General features: G+C 37.1%; 2 protein-coding genes and 1 long non-coding RNA gene across 3 annotated transcripts in view; 2 read left to right on the plus strand and 1 right to left on the minus strand.

Annotated features, from left to right (window-relative positions):
- LOC127536352 (stabilin-1-like) overlaps nt 1-359 on the plus strand; it is an 18,343-nt gene extending 17,984 nt beyond the window's left edge. The window contains exon 19 of the mRNA XM_051956359.1: nt 354-359. Coding sequence (XP_051812319.1) covers nt 354-359 — 6 coding nt within the window. The remainder of the gene's footprint in view (nt 1-353) is intronic.
- A 2-nt stretch (nt 360-361) lies between these two features.
- On the plus strand, nt 362-1,062 carry LOC127536581 (uncharacterized). The gene is made up of 3 exons (XR_007945642.1): nt 362-412; nt 519-659; nt 814-1,062. It is a non-coding gene; the product is annotated as an uncharacterized LOC127536581 (long non-coding RNA).
- Nucleotides 1,063-14,454: 13,392 nt separating this feature from the next.
- On the minus strand, nt 14,455-26,131 carry LOC110960371 (tetraspanin-12). The gene is made up of 4 exons (XM_051957302.1): nt 25,964-26,131; nt 18,149-18,256; nt 17,906-18,049; nt 14,455-16,685 (listed from the first exon to the last, which is right to left on the minus strand). The coding sequence occupies exons 2-4, from the start codon at nt 18,233-18,235 to the stop codon at nt 16,359-16,361; spliced, it is 558 nt and encodes a 185-aa protein (XP_051813262.1). The 5' UTR covers nt 18,236-18,256; nt 25,964-26,131; the 3' UTR covers nt 14,455-16,358.
- Between the last annotated feature and the right edge of the window lie 1,321 nt (nt 26,132-27,452).

The following is a 27,452-nucleotide window of genomic DNA, read 5'->3' on the forward strand; positions in this document are numbered from 1 at the left end:
TAAAATGATCCACAGAGAGTTAAAATGATCCACAGAGAGTTAAAATGATCCACAGAGAGTTAAAATGATCCACAGAGAGTTAAAATGATCCACAGTGGGTTAAAATGATCCACAGAGGGTTAAAATGATCCACAGTGGGTTAAAATGATCCTCAGTGAGTTAAAATGATCCACAGAGAGTTAAAATGATCCACAGTGGGTTAAAATGATCCACAGTGGGTTAAAATGATCCTCAGTGAGTTAAAATGATCCACAGAGAGTTAAAATGATCCACAGTGGGTTAAAATGATCCCAGTGAGTTAAAATGATCCACAGAGAGTTAAAATGATCCACAGTGGTTAAAATGATCCACAGACTTAAAGTGATCCACAGAGAGTTAAAATGATCCACAGAGGGTTAAAATGATCCACAGGGTTAAAATGATCCACAGAGAGTTAAAATGATCCACAGCGGTTAAAATGATCCTCAGCGAGTTAAAATGATCCACAGAGAGTTAAAATGATCCACAGTGATCCACAGGAGTTAAAATGATCCACAGAGAGTTAAAATGATCCACAGAGAGTTAAAATGATCCACAGTGGGTTAAAATGATCCACAGAGAGTTAAAATGATCCACAGTGAGTTAAAATGATCCACAGAGAGTTAAAATGATCCACAGAGGTTAAAATGATCCACAGAGAGTTAAAATGATCCACAGAGTTAAAATGATCCACAGAGAGTTAAAATGATCCACATGTTAAATGATCCACAGAGAGTTAAAATGATCCACAGTGGAGTTAAAATGATCCACAGTGAGTTAAAATGATCCACAGAGAGTTAAAATGATCCACAGTGGGTTAAAATGATCCACAGTGGGTTAAAATGATCTGTTTTGGGGTTCTAAGTGTTGTCGGTGGCTCTGGGTCCACATGAACCGTTACTGTTGAACTCTAATTCTAACTTCATCTCTGAACGTCTTGCTCAGCTTGGCTCTGAAGGCCTCCATTGGTCAGCTCCACTAACTCACCTGTGCATGAACCTGTCCTCAGGTGTGAGCAGCAGGACGCCAGTAGCTCCGCCTCCTCCCTCCTCTTCTTCTTCCTTTGTGTTTTGTTTGGGCTCATCCTGATCAGCTCGACCCACTGATTGGCCTGCGCTGCTCATGACATCACCGCGACATCATCACCATGCGGACGAATGATGCTGCATGCCCACCGCACATGCCGGGGGGCGGAGTCAATATGATGCAGGTGGAGGGCGTCGGCAGGGGCAGTCTAACACCTGGAGAGGACAGATGTAAAAATATGAAAACTGTGGTGCTGCCGACAATAAATCAGATTCTACAGACATGACTCTACAGACAAAGTAAATATTGCTTTTATATTTTAGTTTCACTGGAAAAATGAGTCACCAGTAAGAAAAAACAAACCTGTTCGGTCATTCCACATAAAATCAACCAAATCTAAGATAAGTTCCCCCAATGTGAACAAATTTTTCATTTTGGAGAAATCTTGAATCATTCTAGAGAGCTGAGTCATGTTTGACAACTTTTAGGTTATTTTGAGACATTTTTCAGCCATTTTGTTCCAATGTTTTGGTCATTTTTGAGTCATTGTAGACTGGTTTTTGACAGTTTGGCAAATTTTTAAAAAACCACAGACAATTGTGAGTCATTTTGAACAAATTGTGGAGAAATTTTGAGTCATTTTTGAGATTTAAATCATTTGTGACAATGTTTAGATAATTGTGGACACATTTTGGTCCATTTTTGGTGTATTTTTGGACTGGATTTTTCTGAAAAATTCAGAAAAATATTGAATATTTTGAGTCATTCTCAACTAATTTTGAGTATTTCTCAACAGAGTTGGGCACCATTTTTACTCTAACCAGCTGTGAGCATCAGTATTATGGGATGTATCCTCGTGTGAACAGTTTAGAGTCCTAGAAGCAAACATTGGTTCCCTGAATGTGTTTCTGTTTTCTGATAAACACAGAAAACTTTAAAAGTTCCTCCTGTAGACTTTAAACAAAGTGAAGAACCTGAGAACCCTCGAGGTAGTAGAACCAAAGTCCTGTAGACATGAACAGAACAGTCAGGTCTTTAGTCTTTCCATGTCTGTGAGTCCACATAAGTACATTAAAGTACGTCTACCATCAATATGGTGATCTCCACAAGCCAAAAATTTTGTTCTGTAACTTCACTGTAAAGACAACAGTTTGTATAAATGCATAGATGATCTACTGTAGAGAACAAAGACCTCTTATTGGACAGAATAGTAGAACAACATCCACTGCATGTATGAGGTAAACCAGGATCATCGGTCAGGGAGTTTAATGAAGGTTTAACTCTCCTTCTAAAATGTTGGACTGCTCCTTTGGCGGTTCCTCGCCATCATTCGGGTTCCGTTGTTGGTTCCTCTGGTCACATTCAGTCTGAAGCTGGAGCTTCACGGCGGCTCTGTTGGATCTAGAACCACAGAAACACGTCCATCAGAACCCCGCTGCTGCCGGCTGCTTTTGTTTCAACCAGTCAGCAACCAAACTAACTCTGAGCCGCAGGGGATTGTGGGGAAAAGTGTTGTGTTCCAGATGTTGCTGTCCAGGTGTTGTGGTGGGTCTGAACCTTCGCTGTACTGAGGTTCTAGTGATGCTCAGTGGTCATGTGTTTCTGTTTGTCTCCTGAAGGCATCCAAAGAAGCCGGACAGGCGCTGGTGTGTAAAACCAACCCCAACTTTGAGGTTCATCATCATCACCTGCTGCACTGTCTGGAGAAAACCACGGTGAGGAAACACCACAAACCGGGAACCAGTTATCACTTATAACACGTGAAACACCACACCACATACTGGTTACCAGTTATCAGATACCAGTTATCAGCTATCAGTAACCTCCTATGTTGAAAGCAGCCAGTTGGAGTTTCAAAAAGCTTAGAGAGAACTTCTGTAAAAGTTCTAATCCAATCGTCCACCTTTAGTTCTCCTGTAACGTTCCACCTTCGTTCCTTCCAGAACCACGAGTTTCTGGACGAAGAAGACGTTTGAGACGAGCCTCAGGGAGGTGACTCTGGTGAAGCAGGTGTCTCGATCTTCATCCATCTCCTCGGCCTCGTCGCCTCACGGCTTCACCTCCTGCTGCTCCGCCGGAAGAGGAAGACTTCAACGTACCGAACTCCAACATGTCAGTGGGTCTCCAGGGCAGCATCCAGGAGCTGAGCAACCACCAGATCAGGGAGCGACGCTCACTAAACAGGTAGGACGGCCAGGAGGGAGAATCCATACAGGCTAAGGATGAAGGTCTTCTAACATCCAGAGTTGAAGAGCTGCCTCGAAGGTTCCAGAAGTTATGAAGGCAGTTGTAGTGATCCTTAAGATCTTTGAGGGGTTACAAGTCATTGTGAAGAGTGAAAGTTCTTGAAGAGGTTTTAAGAATCGATGAGGAGGTTTGTAGAGGAGATGCTAAAATGGAATACGTTAGTTTAGATCATCCTTGAGGAAGTTTAGTTTTATTCTTCAAGGAGGAACCAAAGATCACTGAGGACATGACGGTGTCTTCATTTACATCAGGTATTGAGGTTGTGAGGTCTTGAAGAGGTCATGAGGACATTACAGTAAGTTTTTAAAGTTCTCTGAGAAGGTTGCAGAAAATCTTGAAGAGTAGAATCTGTGGGAAAAGATTCATTGATGAGGTGCAGGGATCCTTCAAAAGCTTCTTCAGGACATTTTATTGCTATTTGTTTCAGAGATCTTCAAGATTTTCCAGTTCCACTGAGAAGTTTTCAGTTTTGTTGTTTGTAACTCTGTAAAGTATTAGATGTTATAGAAAAGGTCTTAAATGAGTCCAGTCTCCTTGAAGAAGAAGCACTCCTTCAGAAGGTCACTGAGTAGGCTGCAGAAGTCATTCAGGGGTACTAGAGGTTCTAATGTTAGGGATCCTTAAAGAGGTTCCAGGAGTTCTTAAGGAGGTGGCAGAGTTTCTTGAGGAGATTTCAAAAATCCCTTTGGAGGTTGTAGAGTTCCTGTAGGAGGTCCGAGATTCTTTAGAGGAGCAACCATTAAAAAGATGAATGACTCCTTAAAGAGAACACCCCACCATCAGAAGGTTTTAGAGGGTTTTCAATCATCCTTTCATGGGTTGGAGCAGCAGTCCCTAAAGATGTACTACAGATTCAAGAGATGGAAACAGTGTCCAAGAAAAACTAATTTTCCTCTTTGAGTCGTTCTATCTCCACAGTTTTCGATGCTATAGAGGAGGTCCTTGGAGACTTTAAGATCTTTGACTCCTTCAGAAGAAAGAGCTCCTCTGAGGAGGTTTCAGAGGTCATTGTAAAGGTTCAGGCAGCGGAGGTAGCTAAGAAACTGTGATGATGTTTAAGTGTTCCACGTGTCTCAGAGGGCATACCAAAGATCTAAGAGATGTTCATTAATCCAGTGGTAAAGATCTATAGTCACCTTCACTCTAAACCATCTTGCTCACAGCTGAAATGTGTCCTGAATTCTATATTTTTCTACAGTTCTAATAGTAGAATGTAAATGTCATTTCATCGGGTTTGGAAGCTCTAAACTGTTATAACTCCCTGTGCCAAACACACACTGAGTGTAGATGATCTGGTGGCAGTCGAGGTCATGTGATGGTTTGTTCCCATGTAGAGTCAGAGAGCAGGAATCCAGAATATGTCCAGCTGTGGGAGGCTGTGGAGGTCTGGGAGCTAAACACTGACAGCTGAGGGCAGCTCCACTCGGGTTCTGGATCAGCACCATCGCAGCTGAAGGAAATTCATCCGATGCCGCTAATTAATGGGCTAATCCTGCCAATTATAAATACACCTGAAACCAGACTCATCCCAGAGAGTCTCAGTGGGGAAATGGTTTGGTGGAACGTTAGCAGATGTGGGGATAACGGGAGCATCCGCACATCTGCTGATGTTCCACCGAAACAATTTCACTATTATCCAGGTACACTTTTAAAAATGACTGTAGCTGGTTTTATGAAATACAAACAAGTCAGAGCATTCTACAGCATCAGGTTAGAGAATGATTACGATAAAACCTTTATTAGTCCCATGATGGGAAATTTACAGGTAAAATTAGCAACTTTAACTAATATAGTGCAACTTTAATTAAAACACAGCAACTTAACTAATGTAGAGCAACTTCTACTCATTTTAGAGCAACTGTAACTAATTTTTCAGCAACTTCAACAAATATAGAGCAACTTTAAAAATATTACAGCAACTTTAACTAATTTTTGACCAAAAAATGACATAACCAATGTTTTTTAAAAAAAAAAACTGCGCATCAGATTAAAAAAAGACCCCATTTAAGTGGCTATAGACCAATTTATGTTGATGAGATGCCCAAATGTAACGGAAAACATTTGATCTGTTAAATACATTAAAGCCTCTTTATCCATCCCTCTATCAGCTTTAACCACTTTATTCAGCAAGAAAATCAATCTTGAATACCAGAAAAACTACATAAAGCGTTACTTTGCAGCAAACAGTTGGAATTCCAGACATAGAGTCGGTTAAAATGTGGTAAAAACAGGATCTGGTTCTACAGTCGGTCTGGAGTTACCGTTAGCAACCAGGAAACACAACAACAACGACTGAAACACAACACTCTAAGGTCTCCCTGTTTCTTTCCATTCCTGAGTTTCATATTCCCTTAACTTCACAAATCCACTAATCTCCAGTGTTTTATGAACCTAAGCGTCCCGGTTCTGAGTCCGATCCGGATCAGAACCGGGACGCTCCGGTTAACAGAACCAGCCGAATGAATCCCGTAGAATCCACCGTTTTCTTTTTGTCTCCAGTCGTTCCAGCCGATCCAGCCTGAACGCCAAATTCGAGGAGACGGTTCCTCTGAACTGCGAGCAGCCGTACATCACCGCCGCCGTCATCAGCATGCCCACGCCACCCGGCACCACGCCCGAAGGTGACGACTCCGCCAGCTCCACTGACTACTCCCAGGCCAACATCGTCCGAGTGTCAGCGCTCTAGAACCTCCCAACTCTTCCCAACCCGCCACTGGCCCGGCTGGTCGGCGTCGCAGAGGACGGTTTGGTAGCGACGTCACGTTGACGATGGAGGTTAGCTTAAAGACCTCTGGTGGAGGGACGGGTCCTCTGGTGCACTCTAGACTCACCTGGATTCAATTATTTTCTGTGTTTTCTTCCGTGAAGGATTTTCACTTGAAGGAGGAAGGAAACGATGAAACTGTAACTCATTGCTGTTTTTTCACTCCTTTGAATCTGATTTCCTGAAACACAAAGACAGCTCGACTTCCTCTGGGTCCAGGTTTAAAGGATCGTCTTAAGACTTGTTTAGCACAAAGATGGAAGCAGGAGGAAACTCCAAGTCGGTCCGATGTCGTATCTTCTCGGCTAACGCGGGGCTAGCTGACTGGAACCAGGGTTTAAATGGATTTGGTGTCTTTATTGAGCTCCAGACCTTCAAGATACGTCATTTCACAAAACACCAAACAGGACGGAAATGTTGGAAAGTCTTTAGCATCTGCAGACATTTTAATCTTTTTCTTCAGGCTAACAGTCTTCCAGCAGCTCCTTAAACAACTTTTATATTTCTGTTTGTGTGAAATAAATCAGATGTGAAGTCAGTCAGGAGAGTCTGGGAGTCGTTAGATTTTGGGTTTAACTCGTCCTTTTCCACCTGCTTGTCGTCTTTGTGCTAAGCTAAGCTAATGTGCTAATGATGATAATAAGTCATCACACTTTGTATTGCAGTCCTGGAAACCAGAACGTGTTGAAGGTGGAACCTGTTTGACGAATCATATCAAGTCTTCATATGGAGGTGAAAACAGGCAGCAGCTGTGGTTTGTTTATCCCTCAGGAAGTTTCCAGTCTTCTGAATGAATGAAGTGAGTTTTGTGAGATTCTATGCAAGAGCTGCACCAACTACTGAAATGAAAATGTTTCCTTGAATAAAAAAAAAATTACATTCAGTCTGCTGGAGACACCAAAGTCAAGATCTCCCTGTTGTTGGAGTTACTTTTAGTTTAGTTTTTTCATAGCCAGACAACATCATAAGCAATTAGATTAAAATATAATAGCAGCAGAAACACATTGCACATTTAAATTAGATTGTGGTAAAACTTTCAGTGGATTCCTGGCTAACTTATAGCAAAGTGTTTTTTTAATTCTATTTTTTGCTTCAGATTTGCTAAAATGTCCACTGATTTCATATTTGAGACACTAATAAGGATATTTTTCTTGATTTTACACCAATTTAAAACAAATTCTGTCTACATGACTGGAGTTTTATGAAGTATCTACTTCTTTACTTACTTATAACGATATATCAACTGAAGGGTTTGGAAGCAGAGTGGTTCTGACCCACTTTCTGTTAGTTTTAGCCAAAAATAGATTCAAAGCTTAGTGTTTTCCAGAATGGTCTAACATTCAAAGTGCCACTGTAACGCTGTAATTTTGGTTGTGGGTTAGATCACTCTGACACTAAAATCTAGACCATAAAAATATTAGATAAATTGTCTAAAACTCAGATGTTTGTGGTTAGACGCTCTGCTTCTAACTTCCTCAAATACCAAAGAACATTCTGTCACTTCATTGTTTCTGCAGACTTAAATGCTCATGTAGAGTAACAATGAGGAGCAGCAGACCGTTCCACACAGTGTCATTGTTGTGTCGAATGCTCTGACTGTGTTAGTTTCTCAAACTCTCTGTTTTTGCACATGTATTCATACAAACTGGAGTTTCTAAAGGTGATTTGTGTTGATTGGACACCCAAACGTAAATATTCAACGTGGACGAGGCCTCAACGTCTTTATATTTCTGTCCATCAGCTACTTTATCCACTGAGAAAATTAATGTGGAGATTCTGCAAACCACCAACTTGCCAGAAGTCACTGTAAGTTTGCCAGAAATCTAATTTGCAAATGAAAACATGATCTTACTGTAAATGTTCGGGACGTTGCCAAAAGATAAACAGAAGGGTTTGGAGGCAGAGTGGTCTGACCCACTTCTGTAGTTTGTGAGAAAATGGGTTCAAATTTTAAGTTTTGAAGAATGGTCTAACATTCTCAGCACGACTGTAACACTACATTTGAAGGTTAGACCACTCTGCCATTGAAATCCAGACCATAAAATATTACAGAAATTACATAAAAGTCATATTTTTTGTGGGTTTGACCACTCTGCTTCTAACCACCTCATCTGGCATCTTTACAACCAGAGGGTTATAGAGAGTTAAACATGTTTGCAGACGATGGTCAACGCTTGCAAACTAATGTCTTTAAGTTTCATCAGTTAATTTAATAATAATGAGATCTTTTATGCTTGACGGCAGTTGGAGGACTAAAGAAAATTCTGGATTTCTTTTCATATTATATTTTTATTTTTATATTCTTACATTTCATTTGGTTTGTGGGTGTGCTTATTTTTTATTTGTTTACATTGCGATGATGGTATTTTATATATTATTTTTATTGTTTCAGCTGCAGTAAGAGAAGTCTTATGAAGTCCGATGTGGTTTTCCAGGACTGTGATCTGATGCTTCTGGATGAGCTTTACTGTATTTAATCGATTTCAGAGTGCAGGATTTGTGTTTGCAGCTGGAGACGAGGAACCCATTGAGCATGCTCAGTATCTGTGTGTTTGAGTGCATGGACCCGTGTGTTTCTGCATGATCGTCCGGTTGGAGTCGGTCCAAGCGGTTCTGGTTCTGGTCCCGACTCTGTAAATATAGTTTTTAGCTGAGCTTCCTCTCCGCTGTACATAAACACACTGGAATCGTGACAAACGTCGTTCACGATAAATCTTCGTTGTTGCACCGGAGCTGCTGTTCGTCTCGTCCTGCTTGCAGATTTATTTAATGCACATGTTGCCTGATGATTTGTTTCTTACTGTACTTTGAACCTCCAACAGTCTGTTGAGCAGATGTTGTTTAGACTATTTTGTGGATGTTTCAGGACCCTGACATCTGGAACCACAGCTTCAAGTTCTAAAATCGGGCAAAAAACAAGAAATACCCCGACACCCAAGTGTCAAAGTTAGCAAAGAGTGTGTTTTTACTGCTGAAAAACGTGAAAAGTCAGTCGCTAAGTAAATGGTCTGGTGTTGCTGCCTGCATATGTTGTTTTCCAGATTAATAAATTAGCCAGGAGAAGCTAACAGAGTCCCTCAACTATACTTTAGTAGTTTAACCATTTAAGGTTTTAAAAATGACTTAATATCTTCCCAATGTATCTCTGAGCAGCAGCTTGTCCTGTCAGAGAATTTACAGGGTTAGCTAACATTAGCACAGCAGCTAAAGGGAGATGGTAGCTTCTGCAGGATCAATTAAGCAGATAAAATTAGCCTAGCTTAGTGTTTGTTTCTTTAAAAACAACACCACCTTTAATAATTTCACCTGTGTGCAGGTTAAAGAAGGTTGTTTTATATTGGCACAGCTAGCTTGTAGCATGAGGCTAATAGAAAGTCAGACGTGAAAGCTAGCAGAGAGTTAAATATCCTGTCTCTTTAATCATTAAAAGTGTAACTTATAACATATATGTACTGTCAACTAAGCTAAACGTTTAATTTTAAATCATTGAATTAAAACTATTCAGCGTCTTCACCACCGTATCTTTGAGCAGTAGTTTGTTGCGTCAGAGTGTTTGAACGTTAGCTAACCTCAGATAAAGTGAGATGGAAGCTTCAGCAGGATCAGTTTAGCTGATACAGTTAGTTTAGCTTAGTACTCATTTGTCAAAAAATATTTCTTCTTTTTCTACAAGGGCAGGCTAGCTTGTTTTTAGCCTGAAGCTAGCAGATAGCTCTCTGTCTCACAGGAAAATCTGCCAAAGAGTAAAAACTTTAATTCCTGAGATTCTATTTTTAATAATTTACTTTGTCTTTATATCTTATATAGCAGCAATTTTTCCTGTCAGTCGGATAGATTATATGTTAGCTAATCTGAGCAACATTAGCGCAGCAGCTAATGTGAGGTGGAAGCAGTTTATCTTGCGTTGTCTGTATAACAATAGTGTGTCATTACTACCTGAAACAGAGCTATTATTATATAAATCAAAACAATTAACTAAATATTCTGGCTAGCTCTGACTAGCTAACTTCTAGCCTGAAGCTAACAGGAAGCTCAGACAACAGAAAAAAATCAGACAGTAAGAATCTGTCAGCTATACTTTAATATTTAAAATCTTTGAAAAAAATCTCCTATGTGCGCAGAATAATCAACAAGCTGTGTTGGTGTTTAAAGCTGTATTTTAACTTTACACACAGTCAGGCTAGCTAGTTACTAGCTTGATGCTAACAGACCATACACACAATTCAGACAACAGGTTGGTTGCTATCAGCCATATTTCACACTGTTCAGTAAATAGGAACAGCTGATCAGTTATAGGACCTAAATGTTGTCTTAAATTAGCATTTCTATTAAAACCTTTGTTTTTTTAAAGTTAATCTAATGTGATGCTTTAAAATACGTATAAAAGTTCATGATGGAAACATGGCTCGTGGATTTTTACAAGCTAAAGAGAGAAATTTCCCTCAGAAGCTGGTGGAGACCAAAAACAGAGCTTAAATTAATCTCAAACACGTCACTTTTTCAGATAAAGTTAAAAACCCACTTCAAGATAACAGATGAAAGTTTTCTTTAGCTTTTCAGGTGGATAAACTTCTTCCTTTAAATGGAAATTGTGAACTTATGAGCACAAAAATGAAACCATGTGGACCGAAAAGTTGCTAGTGTAAGTGTGTTATAACCCAGCAGATGTAGAGTTTAGGTATAAAACATTCTCAAAATCCCTTTTACTATTGGAAACAACAGCAACATGCAACCAGCAACCAGCAACCTGCTACACTGAAAAACTCAAGTTTGGCCAAAGGTTTGAATCGTGCAATAAAGCAGTAATGCTAAGTTTTTTTAGAGACTGCATCCAATTGTTCCACCAAAATAATTCCGAAGTCAACACCATTGCTGCATCCTGTTGGTAGCTCCGCCCACGATGATTGTGATTGGTTTAAATGGATTACAAACTAGATTAAGGTGCAGCAGACCGTTCTAAACAGCATTTTGTTTACGCTGGAATGGTCTGACTATGTAAAGCTAGCAACTCCTAACTTAAAAAATCCAAAGAGAATATCAGCGTTTTCCTTAGATTTCATAAACTTATGAAGAAAAAAATTTATGCAACTACAAAATATCCCAAAAGCGGGGCATTAACTCCATCTGCTGTCCACAAAGTAACATTCTGTAAGTTGTTTTTTCATCCAAACTGTATTTCTGGACTCTGTATTTGTGTGTGTGGTTTTAAATACGTAGACAACACCTCACTATTCACTGCATCTTGGTGTTCTTCACTGTCAGGACTAGTCTTACACCGGAATGTCGTCCAGTCCGGTGGACGTTTGCTCGAGTCTTAAGGGACTGGTTTGGATCCATTTTGATACAGAGACGATGTCAACTTTCTTAAAACTCAACGTTTCCTTCTTCTTCTTCTTCTTCTTCTTCTTCTTCTGGAGGAACTTTCAGGATGAGGATATCTCATGGACGTTTCCACGTTTGGATTTTAACAAAGCGAAGCAAAGAGCACAGCGGATCGTATAATCTCTGTTGGAATTCAGCTTTTTTCCTGAATGAACTTTATCAGCTCTCGGGTTTTATTTTGAAAACAGCTCAATTTCTTTGTTTTGATAAAGGTTTGGAGAGAAGATGCTAACCCTGCTAGCCGCCCTTCGTTTCCCACCACTGCTCGATGATAATATGCAACCGACCTGTTTTTAATTTTCTAAAGGAGCCTCTGCTTTGTATTTAGAGACCTGAGGAGTAAAAAACAACAAATAGAAACATATTTTGAGGATGCTGTTGTTGATTTTTGGTTGTAAAAGAAAGGATTCTTCTTCTTCTTCTTCTTCTAACTGTTCCTAGTGCACCCGTGCTGTAATCGTTCTTTGGTGTAGTAAAATGAGTTCTTATTTTTCCAACGGTTTCCATGAGGATTGGTCGTGACGTACGTTGAGTTCAACATTCCACACGCTATTTTTCTAAAGCATGCATGCAGAGGGGGTAAAATCAAAGAGGATTATTACTTTTGATTTGTTACGGCTCGTGTTCTGTTGATAAAAATATGAATTATTGAGGATAATATTTAAAAAGAGAAGTGCAGTGTCCGAGTAAATAGAATAAAACATTGTCCTATTAAACCTCCAACACGTCTCCATGTCTCTGTTCAACATGGAAACACTTCATGACCTCCACATGTCTGTCAGCTGGTTCTGGTTCTGTCAGTCCAGGTTCTAGAAGGTTCTGAGGAGGACCAGCAGAACCAGAACCAGGAGTCCTAGATCCAGATGTTCAAACAGGTAAGTTCTCCACAGAATCCAGGATATTTACAGCAATAAAACTGTAACAGTTTTTAAATTAAAAATAATTTTATATATTTGCCTTGAAAAAAAATTAATTTAAAAATATTCACGTGTAAATAATTTTGTAATCTTGATCTTTTTTATGTTAGAATGATGTATAAAAAATTACAAAAATTTTGAGTAAATAATAGATGATCATATTTTAAATAAAAGTAATAAACACATATATATATATGTGTTTATTTCAAAAATATGGTAAAAATTTGTAAAATAAGCCTGAAAGAATCCATAAAATGACAGATTTTCTTTACAAAAATGGTGTAAATGATTATTTTATGTTACACATTCAAATTCTAAATTTATTTTAAATTAATAAAAATAAATTAAAAATAAATTCTAAATTTATTTTTATTAATTGTTGGGATATTTTCATGTATTTCAAATATACAGAAAGCGTTAAAATTCTGTTAAAAATTCTGTAGAATTAAAATGTATTTTTTGTGTAATTTAGAACAATGTTGTAAATGAACCTGATAAAAAGTTATAATGATTAATAGAATTATTATTTCTGTTTGGGTTATTAGAATTTACTTTTATGCATCAAATTAACTTTAAATTCCACTTTTTAAACTTTAGCTTTAATTTTACAGAAAGTGCAAAAATGACTTCAGGAAGTCGAAGTTTCAGATTTTTCTGCTGCAACTGAACTTGTTTTCTATCGAGTCAGAAAGAAAAGGAACGAACTCTGGTAATGAAGTTGACTTTCCTTGAAATGAAGTCGCCGTGGTAACTGTTCAGAGGGTTCAGATGGTTCCCGTCCATCTATGTTGAAGCGGCGGCTTTAATTAACTCGCTTTAATTGGCTGTTAGTAATTGAAGCCGTGGTTTCAGCAGTTTTCTTTCTGCCCAGTGTAAAAATACGGCGGGTGTAAAGTGAGACGGCTAAATGGACTATTAATACTCGGTACAGTGGTTCTGGAGGTGGAATTTCATCCACGGCGGACAGCTGACGGACCGATCTCTGCTCCACTTTCTCCCAACAGCTGCACTCGGAGGCGATCCGGCCGCCAAGCTTCCGTCAGCAGGTTGGACGGAGGCTTCGTCTGGAGCTTCATGTTCCATCGCCACCAGACCCTTTCAGCACATTTAATGTTCTGCTGCCATTCTGGTCGAGTTCTGAACAAAGTTAACATCATCTAAAAGCACAGAAGTATTTAAACCGTTTTCAAACACCAGAAGAGCAAATCCTCACCTTTCAAACGTGCAGCACAGACAGTCAGGGACTTAAGATCATGTTCATCATAACAGTCTTTAGTCTCCAAAGACTTCTAGAACTCTGAATTCTCTGCAACAGAATCGTTGAAACATGAGTCTTTGTCATATTTTGGTTCTTTCAGAGATTAAAGATCGTGTCGAAAAATGTGAAAAAGTGCTGAAAAACACACAAACAGTTCCTTGAATCACCAGTTTTGTTGATGTAGAAAGTTGTCTTAATCACATTTTCTTCGTGTCATGACCTTTAAACGTCTCCTGAGTGATTCTGATCGACTACAGCTGCTGACTCCTCTGATCCAGTTCAAATAGAACCATTAGATCCACTCATTAGACTCAAACACGACAGGGGGAAAGTCTGAAGAGCTCAGCAAAGATCTGAAGAAGACTTTTTGACTTCTTTAGGACTGGTTTCAGACTGTATTCTGACTGGTTTAGGTTTGATTTTGGCCCTGGTTTTAGACCTTTTTAGCACTGATTTAGGACTGGTTTCAGACTGTCTTGGGCAGATCTTTCTTTAACCCCCAGAACACCAAACCTACCATCAAGCATGGAAGTGGCAGTATCATGCTCTGTGGAACTGGAGCTTTACACAGAGTAAAAGGAATAATGAAGAAGGAGGATCACCTCCACGTTCTCTAAGAAAACCTAAAACCATCAGCAGAAGGTTGATTTTATCTGATTTCCAGAAGAACTTTAATAAAACTATGAAAGAACCAAAATGTGACAAAGATTCATGTTTCAATGATTCCACATTAAATTCAGGGTTCTAGGAGTCTTTGGAAACTCAACAGTGACTGACAAACATGTAAACTTCTGGTTCTTGTTTTCTGATTTAAACCGTTGTAGAAGAAAAACCGCCAAAGCTTCAATGTTTAGTTTTTATTCCAGTGACGAATGGATCCAATGTTCTGATCACTGACACAAACATTAAATAGCCAACACCATGCGCACGTTCTCCTATAGAAGATCCTGCTGTGTTTGTTCTGATAATCTCTGGGAAGCACTTTGGTCAACAGTCTTTAAATAGCTTCATTAAAAACGACTCCACGTCCGACTGGAACAAACTCAGTTCGTCTGGAGTCGAACGTTGAAGATCTCTTTAGTGGTGGAACCCCAAACATTAGAACGTCAGTGGTTGTTTCCTTTTAGTGCCACAATCGTCCAGGTTCCCCTCAGAGTTCAGGATGTTCTAAATAAACAACCTTTTCTCTTCGTACCTTCAAGATTTATTCCTCCAGTTCTGCTGTTTATTACGTCATTTAGTCCATCAGGAACAAAAACAATGAACTTGTTGAGATCTTTGGTTCCACCTTCTACTTGGTTTATCAATCAAATACTAACCTGAGGTGTTCCACAGGGTTCTGTCCTCGGTCTTCTAAAGGTTCTGTCCTCACTTGATTTCAGAATTTCAGTGAAGCTAAGTCGCTTTAGTCTGTAATAAATGTTCCTCCATGAAGGTTGTGATTTATATTTTCTGTTTTTGAGAAGTGTTAGTGTTCATTTAGAGGCTGTGGTTTGTTTTTCTAACTTTTCATTGGGTGTTTTCACGTCAAAATACTCCTTAAACACCTGCTAGCTTGTAATGGAGCTGCTCTATGAGGCTCATTAGGGAAGCACCAGTCTAGTTTTTCTTTTGCCTATGATCCAATCTGAGATATTTAATAGTTAGTATCTACAGGTACAGAATCCTGATCTGATACCATTTTCCTCCGTAAAACACACTTCAAGTACATAAATTATTAGAATTAATCCAGTTTAGGTGTTTGACAACTAAATAATTCTGCAATATATTAGGAAAAACTACACTTCTGTCTCCAGCCTGTTCCTTAATGTTCTGTAGGTGGAACCTCGTTGTACAGCTCCAGTAGAACCCTGTTTAAATGTAGTATTAGAGGGTAGATGTAGTACAAGAGGGAAATGATGGGAAAACTCCATTAAAAAGTGATGAATCTGGACCCACCCTATGGACTTCCAGGTTCTAGAATGTTCTAACTGAGACAAAACTTAAAGACTGGAAGTAGGAAAGGAGAACGTCCCCTGGGGATGTTCTCCTTTATGGACTTCAAGAACCTGGACCTCTGGAAATATTCCCAGTATGAGGGTAGAACTCTGATCATTGCTAAAGTTACTGGAGATGAAGAACCAGACGTTCTGAGGAGGTCAAGAAGGAACTATTAGATGGATTTTTTTTGTGTGCGTGCTAAATTTGAGTTTTTGTCACAATTTCACCTGTTTTATGGTGATTTGGGGTGTTTTTCCTGCATATTTGAACCTTTCAGGGTAGTGTGGCTCTTTTGGGGTGATTTTGTGTCTTTCTGTGGTAATTTTCCATCTTTTTTAGTTATTTTAGCTGCAGTTTTTACCAGCACTCAGATGTGTTTCTCCTCCATTAACCACATGTAGTTAAAGTAAAAGCAGAGAGCATTGTGGGACTTTAGCTAAAAAGGGGCACCATGACAAAGACTTCTGTGATGGTTCATGTCAACCCAGTGTTCTTACAGTCCAGAGACGCATGCAGTCAGGATGTTTTTATGGCAAATGTGTCACAAATGTCTATTTTTTATGGTTATTGAGTAAAACGTCACTCTCTTGGGTGATTGTAGAAGTTATTTTAGTTGAATCCAGTCCTGACTTTAACTCCAGGGTTTCTTGGTGTTTGGAGGTGGAACTGAAGGACGCAGATCAAAGGTATGAAGGTATTTTCTCGTGAGTTTGTTGTTTTTGTTCCTGACGTTGGACCAAAGCGGCAGAACCGACCCGTTCTTCCTTCAGGCTGCAGCGTGAAGTCGTTCCATCTCAAACTCTTTGGGTTTGGAGGCCATGTTCGTACTTCCTTTATTCGTCCGGCTGCAGCCCGACTTCGAGGCCTCGGCTGAGGTTCCGTTGGTCGCCGTGACAACAGCGAGGTCATCCGGCGGTGGCAGCGTTGGCGAGTCCAGCTCTGGAGCCTTACGTCCGTAATAAAGCGCCCAGAGCAGTGTTAAGGTGAGCGCCATGGCGAGGATCTGAGCCACGCCGATGGAAACGCCGAGGAACCGAAGAACCTGAAGCTGCTTCGTCCCACGGATGAAACTGTAGATCTTCGGACCGCAGCCCTGAAACCGAAACAACCAGAGAAGACGGTGAGTCTGGAAAAGGTTTGACTACTTTAAGATACGTCTGGAATCATTTTGGACAAAGGGTTTATTTACATTTTGGAAAAGTTTCAAATTATTTTTTGGAAAAGTAATTTTCTGTTTTTTTTAATCACGTTTCAATACAATATATTTCAAGTATTTATTTGACAGTTTTTGGCTTATTTTTGAATTTCTTTTAGCTATTTTGGACAATTTAGAGAAATTCAGAACAAACTGAAACAGAAACACGTCCAGTGATTGTTTGCCCAACTCTGCGTATAAAGACTTAAAATTTGCTCATAATGACAGAACACGTTGAAATTATCTCCAGATTGTTCATTAGTTTTCAAAATCTAGTTCACAGTGTCAAAAAACACCTGAAACATTGACCAACTGACTCAAATTTGTCCAGAATTACCCCAAAATCCCAATATTACATAAACCCCACCCCAAATGACAAAACCAGGTAGAATTTCCTCAAACAATGTCCAGAATGGACTTGAACCAAAAAAGTAGAAAGTTCTAGAGTAGACCTACCATCAACTGTCCAGCTGTCAGTAGGTCTACTCTAGAACTTTCTCCAGGAGATGTTCTCCTTTATGGACTTAAAGGACCTGGAACTCTGGAAATATTCCCAGTCTGAAGGTAGAACTCTGATCCTAAATAAAGTTACTGGAGATGAAGAACCAGATGTTCTGAGGAGATCAGGAAGGAACTTTAGTCCTATTAGGTCAATTTTTAATGCTGAATTTGAGTTTTTGTCACAATTTCACCTGTTTAGTGGTAATTTTGGTACATTTTGTGGTGATTTTGGAAATTTTTTCTGGCATATTTGAAACTTTCAGAATAATTTTGACTGTTTTTGGGGTGATTTTGTGTCTTTTTGTGGTATTTTTGCTTGTTTTTTGCACCAAATTTGAGTTGTTGTCACAGTTTCACCTGTTTCTCAGTAGTGTTGGTCTATTTCGTGGTAAATTTGGCCATTTTTGTGGTCATTTTTAACCTTTTCTAGTTACTTTAGTTGCAGTTTTTACCAGAACTCAGATGTTTCTCCTCCTAAATGCCATGGTTCTATCTGCTGGACTGAAGTTCTGAAAAAGTCCATTAAAAAGTCATAAATCTGGACCCTCCTCTGTGGACTTCAAGGTCTTATTAAATAGACTAAAGTCACTGTTTCTCGTCCAATCAGAGCGTCTCACCTCCTGGTGCAGGTCGCTGAGGTCGTGGAAGTGGGCGTGGCGAGCGCAGCCTGGATACTGATTGGAGCAGCAGGAGTCAGGAGGAAAGTCCATCTCTGTCATCTCCAGCCAGTCGGTGAAGTAGATCACCCCACAGCATTTAAACTGCACACAGGTGAGCACATACAGCTGTCAGGTCACATGACCACACCTGTCCCTGTGTGTGTGTGTGTGTGTGTGTGTGTGTGTGTGTGTGTGTGCTACCTCTGTCTGGAAGCTGTTCCAGGTGTGTGTCAGCCACTGGTATCTCTGCAGGCCGAAGTTCGACATCCGAGATTTCAGACTGATCATATCAGAGCGCTGGACTGAAGGCTGAGGAGGAAACGGACATTTAAGCTGAAAACAACCTGAAAATAACATATAAAATAACCTGAAAATAACCTGAAAATAACCTAAAAAATTACCTGAAAATAACCTGAAAATAACATATAAAATAACCTGAAAATAACATATAAAATAACCTGAAAATAACCTGTAAAATAACCTGAAAACAACCTGAAAATAACCTGAAAATAATCTGTAAAATAACCTGAAAACAACCTGAAAATAACCTGAAAATAATCTGTAAAATAACCTGAAAATAATCTGAAAATAACCTGTAAAATAACCTGAAAACAACCTGAAAATAACCTGTAAAATAACCTGAAAACAACCTGAAAATAACCTGAAAATAATCTGTAAAATAACCTGAAAACAACCTGAAAATAACCTGAAAATAATCTGTAAAATAACCTGAAAATAATCTGAAAATAACCTGTAAAATAACCTGAAAACAACCTGAAAATAACCTGAAAATAATCTGTAAAATAACCTGAAAACAACCTGAAAATAACCTGAAAATAATCTGTAAAATAACCTGAAAATAATCTGAAAATAACCTGTAAAATAACCTGAAAACAACCTGAAAATAACCTGAAAATAACCTGTAAAATAACCTGAAAACAACCTGAAAATAACCTGAAAATAATCTGTAAAATAACCTGAAAATAATCTGTAAAATAACCTGAAAACAACCTGAAAATAACCTGAAAATAATCTGTAAAATAACCTGAAAACAACCTGAAAATAACCTGAAAACAACCTGAAAATAACCTGAAAATAATCTGTAAAATAACCTGAAAATAATCTGAAAATAACCTGTAAAATAACCTGAAAACAACCTGAAAATAACCTGAAAATAATCTGTAAAATAACCTGAAAATAATCTGAAAATAACCTGTAAAATAACCTGAAAACAACCTGAAAATAACCTGAAAATAACCTGTAAAATAACCTGAAAACAACCTGAAAATAACCTGAAAATAATCTGTAAAATAACCTGAAAATAATCTGTAAAATAACCTGAAAACAACCTGAAAATAACCTGAAAATAATCTGTAAAATAACCTGAAAACAACCTGAAAATAACCTGAAAATAATCTGTAAAATAACCTGAAAATAATCTGTAAAATAACCTGAAAACAACCTGAAAATAACCTGAAAATAATCTGTAAAATAACCTGAAAACAACCTGAAAATAACCTGAAAATAATCTGTAAAATAACCTGAAAACAACCTGAAAATAACCTGAAAATAATCTGTAAAATAACCTGAAAACAACCTGAAAATAACCTGAAAATAATCTGTAAAATAACCTGAAAATAATCTGTAAAATAACCTGAAAACAACCTGAAAATAACCTGAAAATAATCTGTAAAATAACCTGAAAATAATCTGAAAATAACCTGTAAAATAACCTGAAAACAACCTGAAAATAACCTGAAAATAATCTGTAAAATAACCTGAAAATAATCTGAAAATAACCTGTAAAATAACCTGAAAACAACCTGAAAATAACCTGAAAATAATCTGTAAAATAACCTGAAAATAATCTGAAAATAACCTGTAAAATAACCTGAAAACAACCTGAAAATAACCTGAAAATAACCTGTAAAATTACCTGAAAATAACCTGAACCTAACTAAAAACTCCTCAAGTTTCTCCAGACAGAGCATCTGGAAGATGAAAAGCTCATCAGTGTGAAATAAAGAGTCAGATAAATCCTGAGATTAAAACATCTAACTCACAAAATACAAAGTCAAAAATATCTGAAAATAATCTGAATTACCAAACGTAAAGTAAAATTCTACATTTTAACGAAGTTAACAGAGTTCTCAGTGCAGTGTTTAGTTTTTAAATCAGAATTTAGTTGTTTTTAGACAGTTTTAACATGAGACATGTAGAGCAGAATGATGTTAATGAAATATCACGAGTTTAAACACAGGTTTGGTTCATTTTCCTGCTTTTACTCGCTCTAGCAGGTGATTAGTTCATGAGGAAAGCTGAAAATCTGATTTGTTTTCTCCCTTTATCCAGTTTCTGGCTGATAAATGACGTCATTTTGTAGATTTAAAGTCAATAAAATGTTTGTTTCAAAGCCAGCAGCAGGTTCAGAAGGTTAACAATCTGCTTCACTCCTCCCCCACCAACACCTGTCCTCCAGGTGTGTGTGATCTGATAAGGTTCACTACGTTACCCAGAAGCCCCTGCAGGCAGCTGAGCTAAAACACACACAGCTGCAGAGATAAACGGAGGCCAGAAAACAAACAGAGAAACCAGAACGGCACGACTCTGCAGAAACCACGACACGAACACACCAAATATTCTGATAAATCTGAATGTTTTCAACTTAATTCATGAAGATACAAATCAGCCAGTGTTCTAAAATAAACAGTCATCAGATCAGTTTTCTGTACAGCAGCAAAAAAATATGACTTTAATAAAAGACAGAGACAGAACACGACTAAAACAAGACAGAACACGACTAAAACGAGACAGAACACGACTAAAACGAGACAGAAAGCAATTCAAATGAGACACAAAAATGAGATAAAACTGTTTCAATGACACAGAAAACAGCAAAAATATGACAGAAAAGTGCTAAAACGTGACAGTAAACAACAAAAATGAGACAAAAAACAACAAAAATGACAGAAAACCACTAAAATGACACAGAAAACAACAAAATTAGACAAAAAAACTATAAAAAATGATAGAAAATAACAAAAATGATCCAGATTGTGAGATAAAAATGAGTCGGTTAAGAGTTAAAAGCAGTAAAGCTTCAGGTGAATCATCAGATCTTCTGTTTATTTCTCTGAGTTTATTTCATATCTGTGAGCTGAAACCCTCTGAAGCCGTTACAGTTACTGGAGTAAAAGTACTCGATTACTCTCTGCTTGTTGTTGTTGTTCATCTGAAACCAGATCTGATCTGAGAGCAGCAGCGATCTGGACGAGTCTCACATTACCGGTTATTCTTAGAACCGGTTTGTTCTGCAGCTGCTGCTCAGCGATGGAGACGTCCAGAGGTGGAGAAAATATTTAAAAAGGTTAAATAAAATATTATAAAGACGTCCAGAGGTGGAGAAAATATTTAAAAAGGTTAAATAAAATATTATAAAGACGTCCAGAGGTGGAGAAAATATTTAAAAAGGTTAAATAAAATATTATAAAGACGTCCAGAGGTGGAGAAAATATTTAAAAAGGTTAAATAAAATATTATAAAGATGTCCGGAGGTGGAGAAAATATTTAAAAAGGTTAAATAAAATATTATAAAGACGTCCGGAGGTGGAGAAAATATAAAAAAGGTTAAATAAAATATTATAAAGACGTCCGGAGGTGGAGAAATATAAAAAGGTTAAATAAAATATTATAAAGACGTCCGGAGGTGGAGAAAATATTTAAAAAGGTTAAATAAAATATTATAAAGACGTCCAGAGGTGGAGAAAATATAAAAAAGGTTAAATAAAATATTATAAAGACATCCAGAGGTGGAGAAAATATTTAAAAAGGTTAAATAAAATATTATAAAGACGTCCAGAGGTGGAGAAAATATTTAAAAAGGTTAAATAAAATATTATAAAGACATCCAGAGGTGGAGAAAATATTTAAAAAGGTTAAATAAAATATTATAAAGACGTCCAGAGGTGGAGAAAATATTTAAAAAGGTTAAATAAAATACCGGAGGTGGAGAAAATATTTAAAAAGGTTAAATAAAATATTATAAAGATGTCCGGAGGTGGAGAAAATATTTAAAAAGGTTAAATAAAATATTATAAAGACGTCCGGAGGTGGAGAAAATATAAAAAAGGTTAAATAAAATATTATAAAGATGTCCGGAGGTGGAGAAAATATTTAAAAAGGTTAAATAAAATATTATAAAGACGTCCAGAGGTGGAGAAAATATTTAAAAAGGTTAAATAAATTATATAAAGACATCCAGAGGTGGAGAAAATATTTAAAAAGGTTAAATAAAATATTATAAAGACGTCCAGAGGTGGAGAAAATATAAAAAAGGTTAAATAAAATATTATAAAGACATCCAGAGGTGGAGAAAATATAAAAAAGGTTAAATAAAATATTATAAAGACATCCGGAGGTGGAGAAAATATTTTTAAAAAGTTAAATAAAATATTATAAAGACGTCCAGAGGTGGAGAAAATATTTTTAAAAAGTTAAATAAAATATTATAAAGACGTCCAGAGGTGGAGAAAATATTTTTAAAAAGTTAAATAAAATATTATAAAGACGTCCAGAGGTGGAGAAAATATTTTTAAAAAGTTAAATAAAATATTATAAAGACGTCCAGAGGTGGAGAAAATATTTTTAAAAAGTTAAATAAAATATTATAAAGACGTCCAGAGGTGGAGAAAATATTTAAAAAGGTTAAATAAAATATTATAAAGACGTCCAGAGGTGGAGAAAATATTTAAAAAGGTTAAATAAAATATTATAAAGACGTCCAGAGGTGGAGAAAATATTTTTAAAAATTTAAATAAAATATTATAAAGACGTCCAGAGGTGGAGAAAATATTTTTAAAAAGTTAAATAAAATATTATAAAGACGTCCAGAGGTGGAGAAAATATAGAAAAGGTTAAATAAAATATTATAAAGACGTCCAGAGGTGGAGAAAATATTTAAAAAGGTTAAATAAAATATTATAAAGACGTCCGGAGGTGGAGAAAATATTTTTAAAAAGTTAAATAAAATATTATAAAGACGTCCAGAGGTGGAGAAAATATTTAAAAAGGTTAAATAAAATATTATAAAGACATCCGGAGGTGGAGAAAATATTTAAAGAGGTTAAATAAAATATTATAAAGACGTCCGGAGGTGGAGAAAATATTTAAAAAGGTTAAATAAAATATTATAAAGACGTCCAGAGGTGGAGAAAATATAAAAAAGGTTAAATAAAATATTATAAAGACGTCCAGAGGTGGAGAAAATATTTAAAAAAGGTTAAATAAATTATATAAAGACGTCCAGAGGTGGAGAAAATATTTAAAAAAGGTTAAATAAAATATTATAAAGACGTCCAGAGGTGGAGAAAATATTTAAAAAGGTTAAATAAAATATTATAAAGACGTCCAGAGGTGGAGAAAATATTTAAAAAGGTTAAATAAATTATATAAAGACGTCCGGAGGTGGAGAAAATATTTAAAAAGGTTAAATAAAATATTATAAAGACGTCCAGAGGTGGAGAAAATATTTAAAAAGGTTAAATAAAATATTATAAAGACGTCCAGAGGTGGAGAAAATATTTAAAAAGGTTAAATAAAATATTATAAAGACGTCCGGAGGTGGAGAAAATATTTAAAAAGGTTAAATAAAATATTATAAAGACATCCGGAGGTGGAGAAAATATTTAAAAAGGTTAAATAAAATATTATAAAGACGTCCGGAGGTGGAGAAAATATTTAAAAAGGTTAAATAAAATATTATAAAGACGTCCAGAGGTGGAGAAAATATTTAAAAAGGTTAAATAAATTATATAAAGACGTCCGGAGGTGGAGAAAATATTTAAAAAGGTTAAATAAAATATTATGAAGAGAGACAAAACAACTGCAAAGAGATAAAAATGTCCAAAAGACACATGAGGCAACCAAAACAAGACAGAAAACGACAAAAATGAAACAGAAAATGAGACAAAACAAGTAAAACGAGACGGAAAACGAGAGAAACTGGACAGAAGACAACAAAGACAAGACAGGAAATGAGCCAAAACAAAGACAGCGAGACAAAAGAGTGAAGAAGCAGCAAGAAACGAGACAAAACAACTAAAACGAGACACAACTGTTCCAATGAGACACAAAACGACTCAAACTAGAATGGATCCGAGGAACCATGATGGACGTTCTGGTTCCTGGAGTTTACACACGTGGACAAAATTGTTGGTACCCCTCAGTTAAAGAAGGAAAAACCCACAATTCTCACTGAAATCACTTGAAACTCACAAAAGTAACAATAAATAAAAATGTATTGAAAATTAAATAATCAAAATCAGCCATCACTTTTGAATTGTTGATTAACATAATTATTTAAAAAAACAAACTAATGAAATAGGGCTGGACAAAAATGATGGTACCCATAACTTAATATTTTGTTGCACAACCTTTTGAGGCAATCACTGCAATTAAACGATTTCTGTATTTGTCAATGAGCATTCTGCAGCTGTCAACAGGTATTTTGGCCCACTCCTCATGAGCAAACAGCTCCAGTTGTCTCAGGTTTGATGGGTGTCTTCTCCAAATGGCATGTTTCAGCTCCTTCCACATATGTTCAATGGGATTCAGATCTGGGCTCATAGAAGGCCACTTTAGAATAGTCCAACGCTTTTCTCTCAGCCATTCTTGGGTGTTTTTGGCTGTGTGTTTTGGATCGTTGTCCTGTTGGAAGACCCATGACCTGCGACTGAGACCAAGCTTTCTGACACTAGGCAGCACATTTCTCTCCAGAATGCCTTGATAGTCTTCAGATTTCATCGTACCTTGCACACTTTCAAGACACCCTGTGCCAGATGCAGCAAAGCAGCCCCAAAACATTACTGAGCCTCCTCCATGTTTCACCGTAGGGACAGTGTTCTTTTCTTCGTATGCTTGGTTTTTGAGTCTATGAACATAGAGTTGATGTGCCTTACCAAAAAGCTCCAGTTTGGTCTCATCTGTCCAAAGGACATTCTCCCAGAAGCTTTGTGGCTTGTCAACATGCATTTTTGCAAATTCCAGTCTGGCTTTTTTATGAGTTTTTTTCAGCAGTGGTGTCCTCCTTGGTCGTCTCCCATGAAGTCCACTTTGGCTCAAACAACGACGAATGGTGCGATCTGACACTGATGTACCTTGGCCTTGGAGTTCACCTTTAATTTCTTTGGAGGTTGCTCTGGGCTCTTTGGATACAATTCCAACGATCCGTCTCTTCAATTTGTCATCAATTTTCCTCTTGCGGCCACGTCCAGGGAGGTTGGCTACTGTCCCGTGGGTCTTGAACTTCTGAATAATATGAGCCACTGTTGTCACAGGAACTTCAAGCTGTTTAGAGATGGTCTTATAGCCTTTACCTTTAAGATGTTTGTCTATAATTTTTTTCGGATGTCCTGGGACAATTCTCTCCTTCGCTTTCTGTTGTCCATGTTCAGTGTGGTACACACCTTTTCACCAAACAGCAGGGTGACTACTTGTCTCCCTTTAAATAGGCAGACTGACTGATTATGAGTTTGGAAACACCTGTGATGTCAATTAAATGACACACCTGAGTTAATCATGTCACTCTGGTCAAATAGTTTTCAATCTTTATAGAGGTACCATCATTTTTGTCCAGGCCTGTTTCATTAGTTTGTTTTTTTAAATAATTATGTTAAATCAACAATTCAAAAGTAATGGCTGTTTTTGATTATTTAATTTTCAATAAATTTTTATTTATTGTTACTTTTGTGAGTTTCAAGTGATTTCAGTGAGAATTGTGGGTTTTTCCTTCTTTAACTGAGGGGTACCAACAATTTTGTCCACGTGTGTAAATAATCAGAGACTTTCTGTGGTTCTATCTGAGTTCTGCTGACAGAACACGTCTCTGAGTTCTCTCACAGTGAAGATAAACGAGGTTCTAGCAGGTGGATGTGATGTTCTGACTGGTTGGTTGAAGGTTCTGGATCATGATTGATGTTCTGTTTGATCATGACTGAATAACAGATGAAACGTTCTCACCTCCTCGTAGGTCCAGACGGCACTGGCCAGTTCCACGCAGAAGATCACCAACAGACTGCCGAAGTACTGGAACAGAGCAAGGTTCTCTGATCAGAGGAACGTCCTCAGAATCAAATATCTTCTGATCAAACAGCTTCATTTGGAGCCAGAACCAACAAAAACAGAACATCTGGTCCATCTGGAGGCTCAGTTTACACACAGAACTTTAGCTGGAACCATTAGTGGAACATTGGTGGAACATCAGTGGAACATCAGTAGAACAGTAGTGGAACATTAGTAGAACAGTAGTAGAACAGTAGTGGAACATTAGTAGAATAGTAGTAGAACATTAATAGAACATTAGTAGAACATTAGTGGAACATTAGTAGAACAGTAGTAGAACATTAGTAGAAAGTAGTGGAACATTAGTAGATAGTAGTAGAACATTAATAGAACATTAGTAGAACAGTAGTGGAACATTAGTAGAACAGTAGTAGAACATTAGTAGAACAGTAGTAGAACATTAATAGAACATTAGTAAAACATTAGTGGAACATTAGTAGAACAGTAGTAGAACATTAGTAGAACATTAATGGAACATTAGTAGAACATTAGTAGAACAGTAGTAGAACAGTAGTGGAACATTAGTAGAACATTCGTAGAACATTAATAGAACATTAGTAGAACATTAGTAAACAGTAGTAGAACATTAGTGGAACATTTAGTAGAACAGTAGTAGAACAGTAGTAGAACATTAATAGAACATTAGTAGAACATTAGTAGAACAGTAGTGGAACAGTAGTAGAACAGTAGTGGAACATTAGTAGAACATTCGTAGAACATTAATAGAACATTAGTGGAACATTAGTAAACAGTAGTAGAACATTAGTAGAACAGTAGTAGAACATTAGTAGAACATTAGTAGAACAGTAGTGGAACGTTAGTAGAACATTCGTAGAAACATTCATGGAACATTAGTGGAACATTAGTAGAACAGTAGTAGAACATTAGTGGAACATTAGTAGAACAGTAGTAGAACATTAGTAGAACATTAATAGAACATTAGTAGAACATTAGTAGAACAGTAGTAGAACAGTAATGGAACATTAGTAGAACATTAGGAACATTGGTGGAACATTAGTAGAACATTAGTAGAACATTAGTGGAACATTGGTGGAACATTAGTAGAACAGTAGTAAGAACATTAGTGGGAACATTAGTAGAACAGTAGTAGAACATTAGTAGAACATTAATAGAACATTAGTAGAACAGTAGTAGAACAGTAGTGGAACATTAGTAGAACATTCGTAGAACATTAGTAGGAACAGTAGTAGAACAGTAGTGGAACATTAGTAGAACATTCGTAGAACATTAGTAGAACATTAGTAGAACATTAGTAAACAGTAGTAGAACATTAGTAGAACAGTAGTAGAACAGTAGTAGAACATTAGTAGAACAGTAGTGGAACATTAGTAGAACATTTGTAGAACATTCATGGAACATTAGTGGA

This window comes from Acanthochromis polyacanthus, chromosome 12 (genome assembly GCF_021347895.1).
Source record: "Acanthochromis polyacanthus isolate Apoly-LR-REF ecotype Palm Island chromosome 12, KAUST_Apoly_ChrSc, whole genome shotgun sequence".
Taxonomy (NCBI): domain Eukaryota; kingdom Metazoa; phylum Chordata; class Actinopteri; family Pomacentridae; genus Acanthochromis; species Acanthochromis polyacanthus.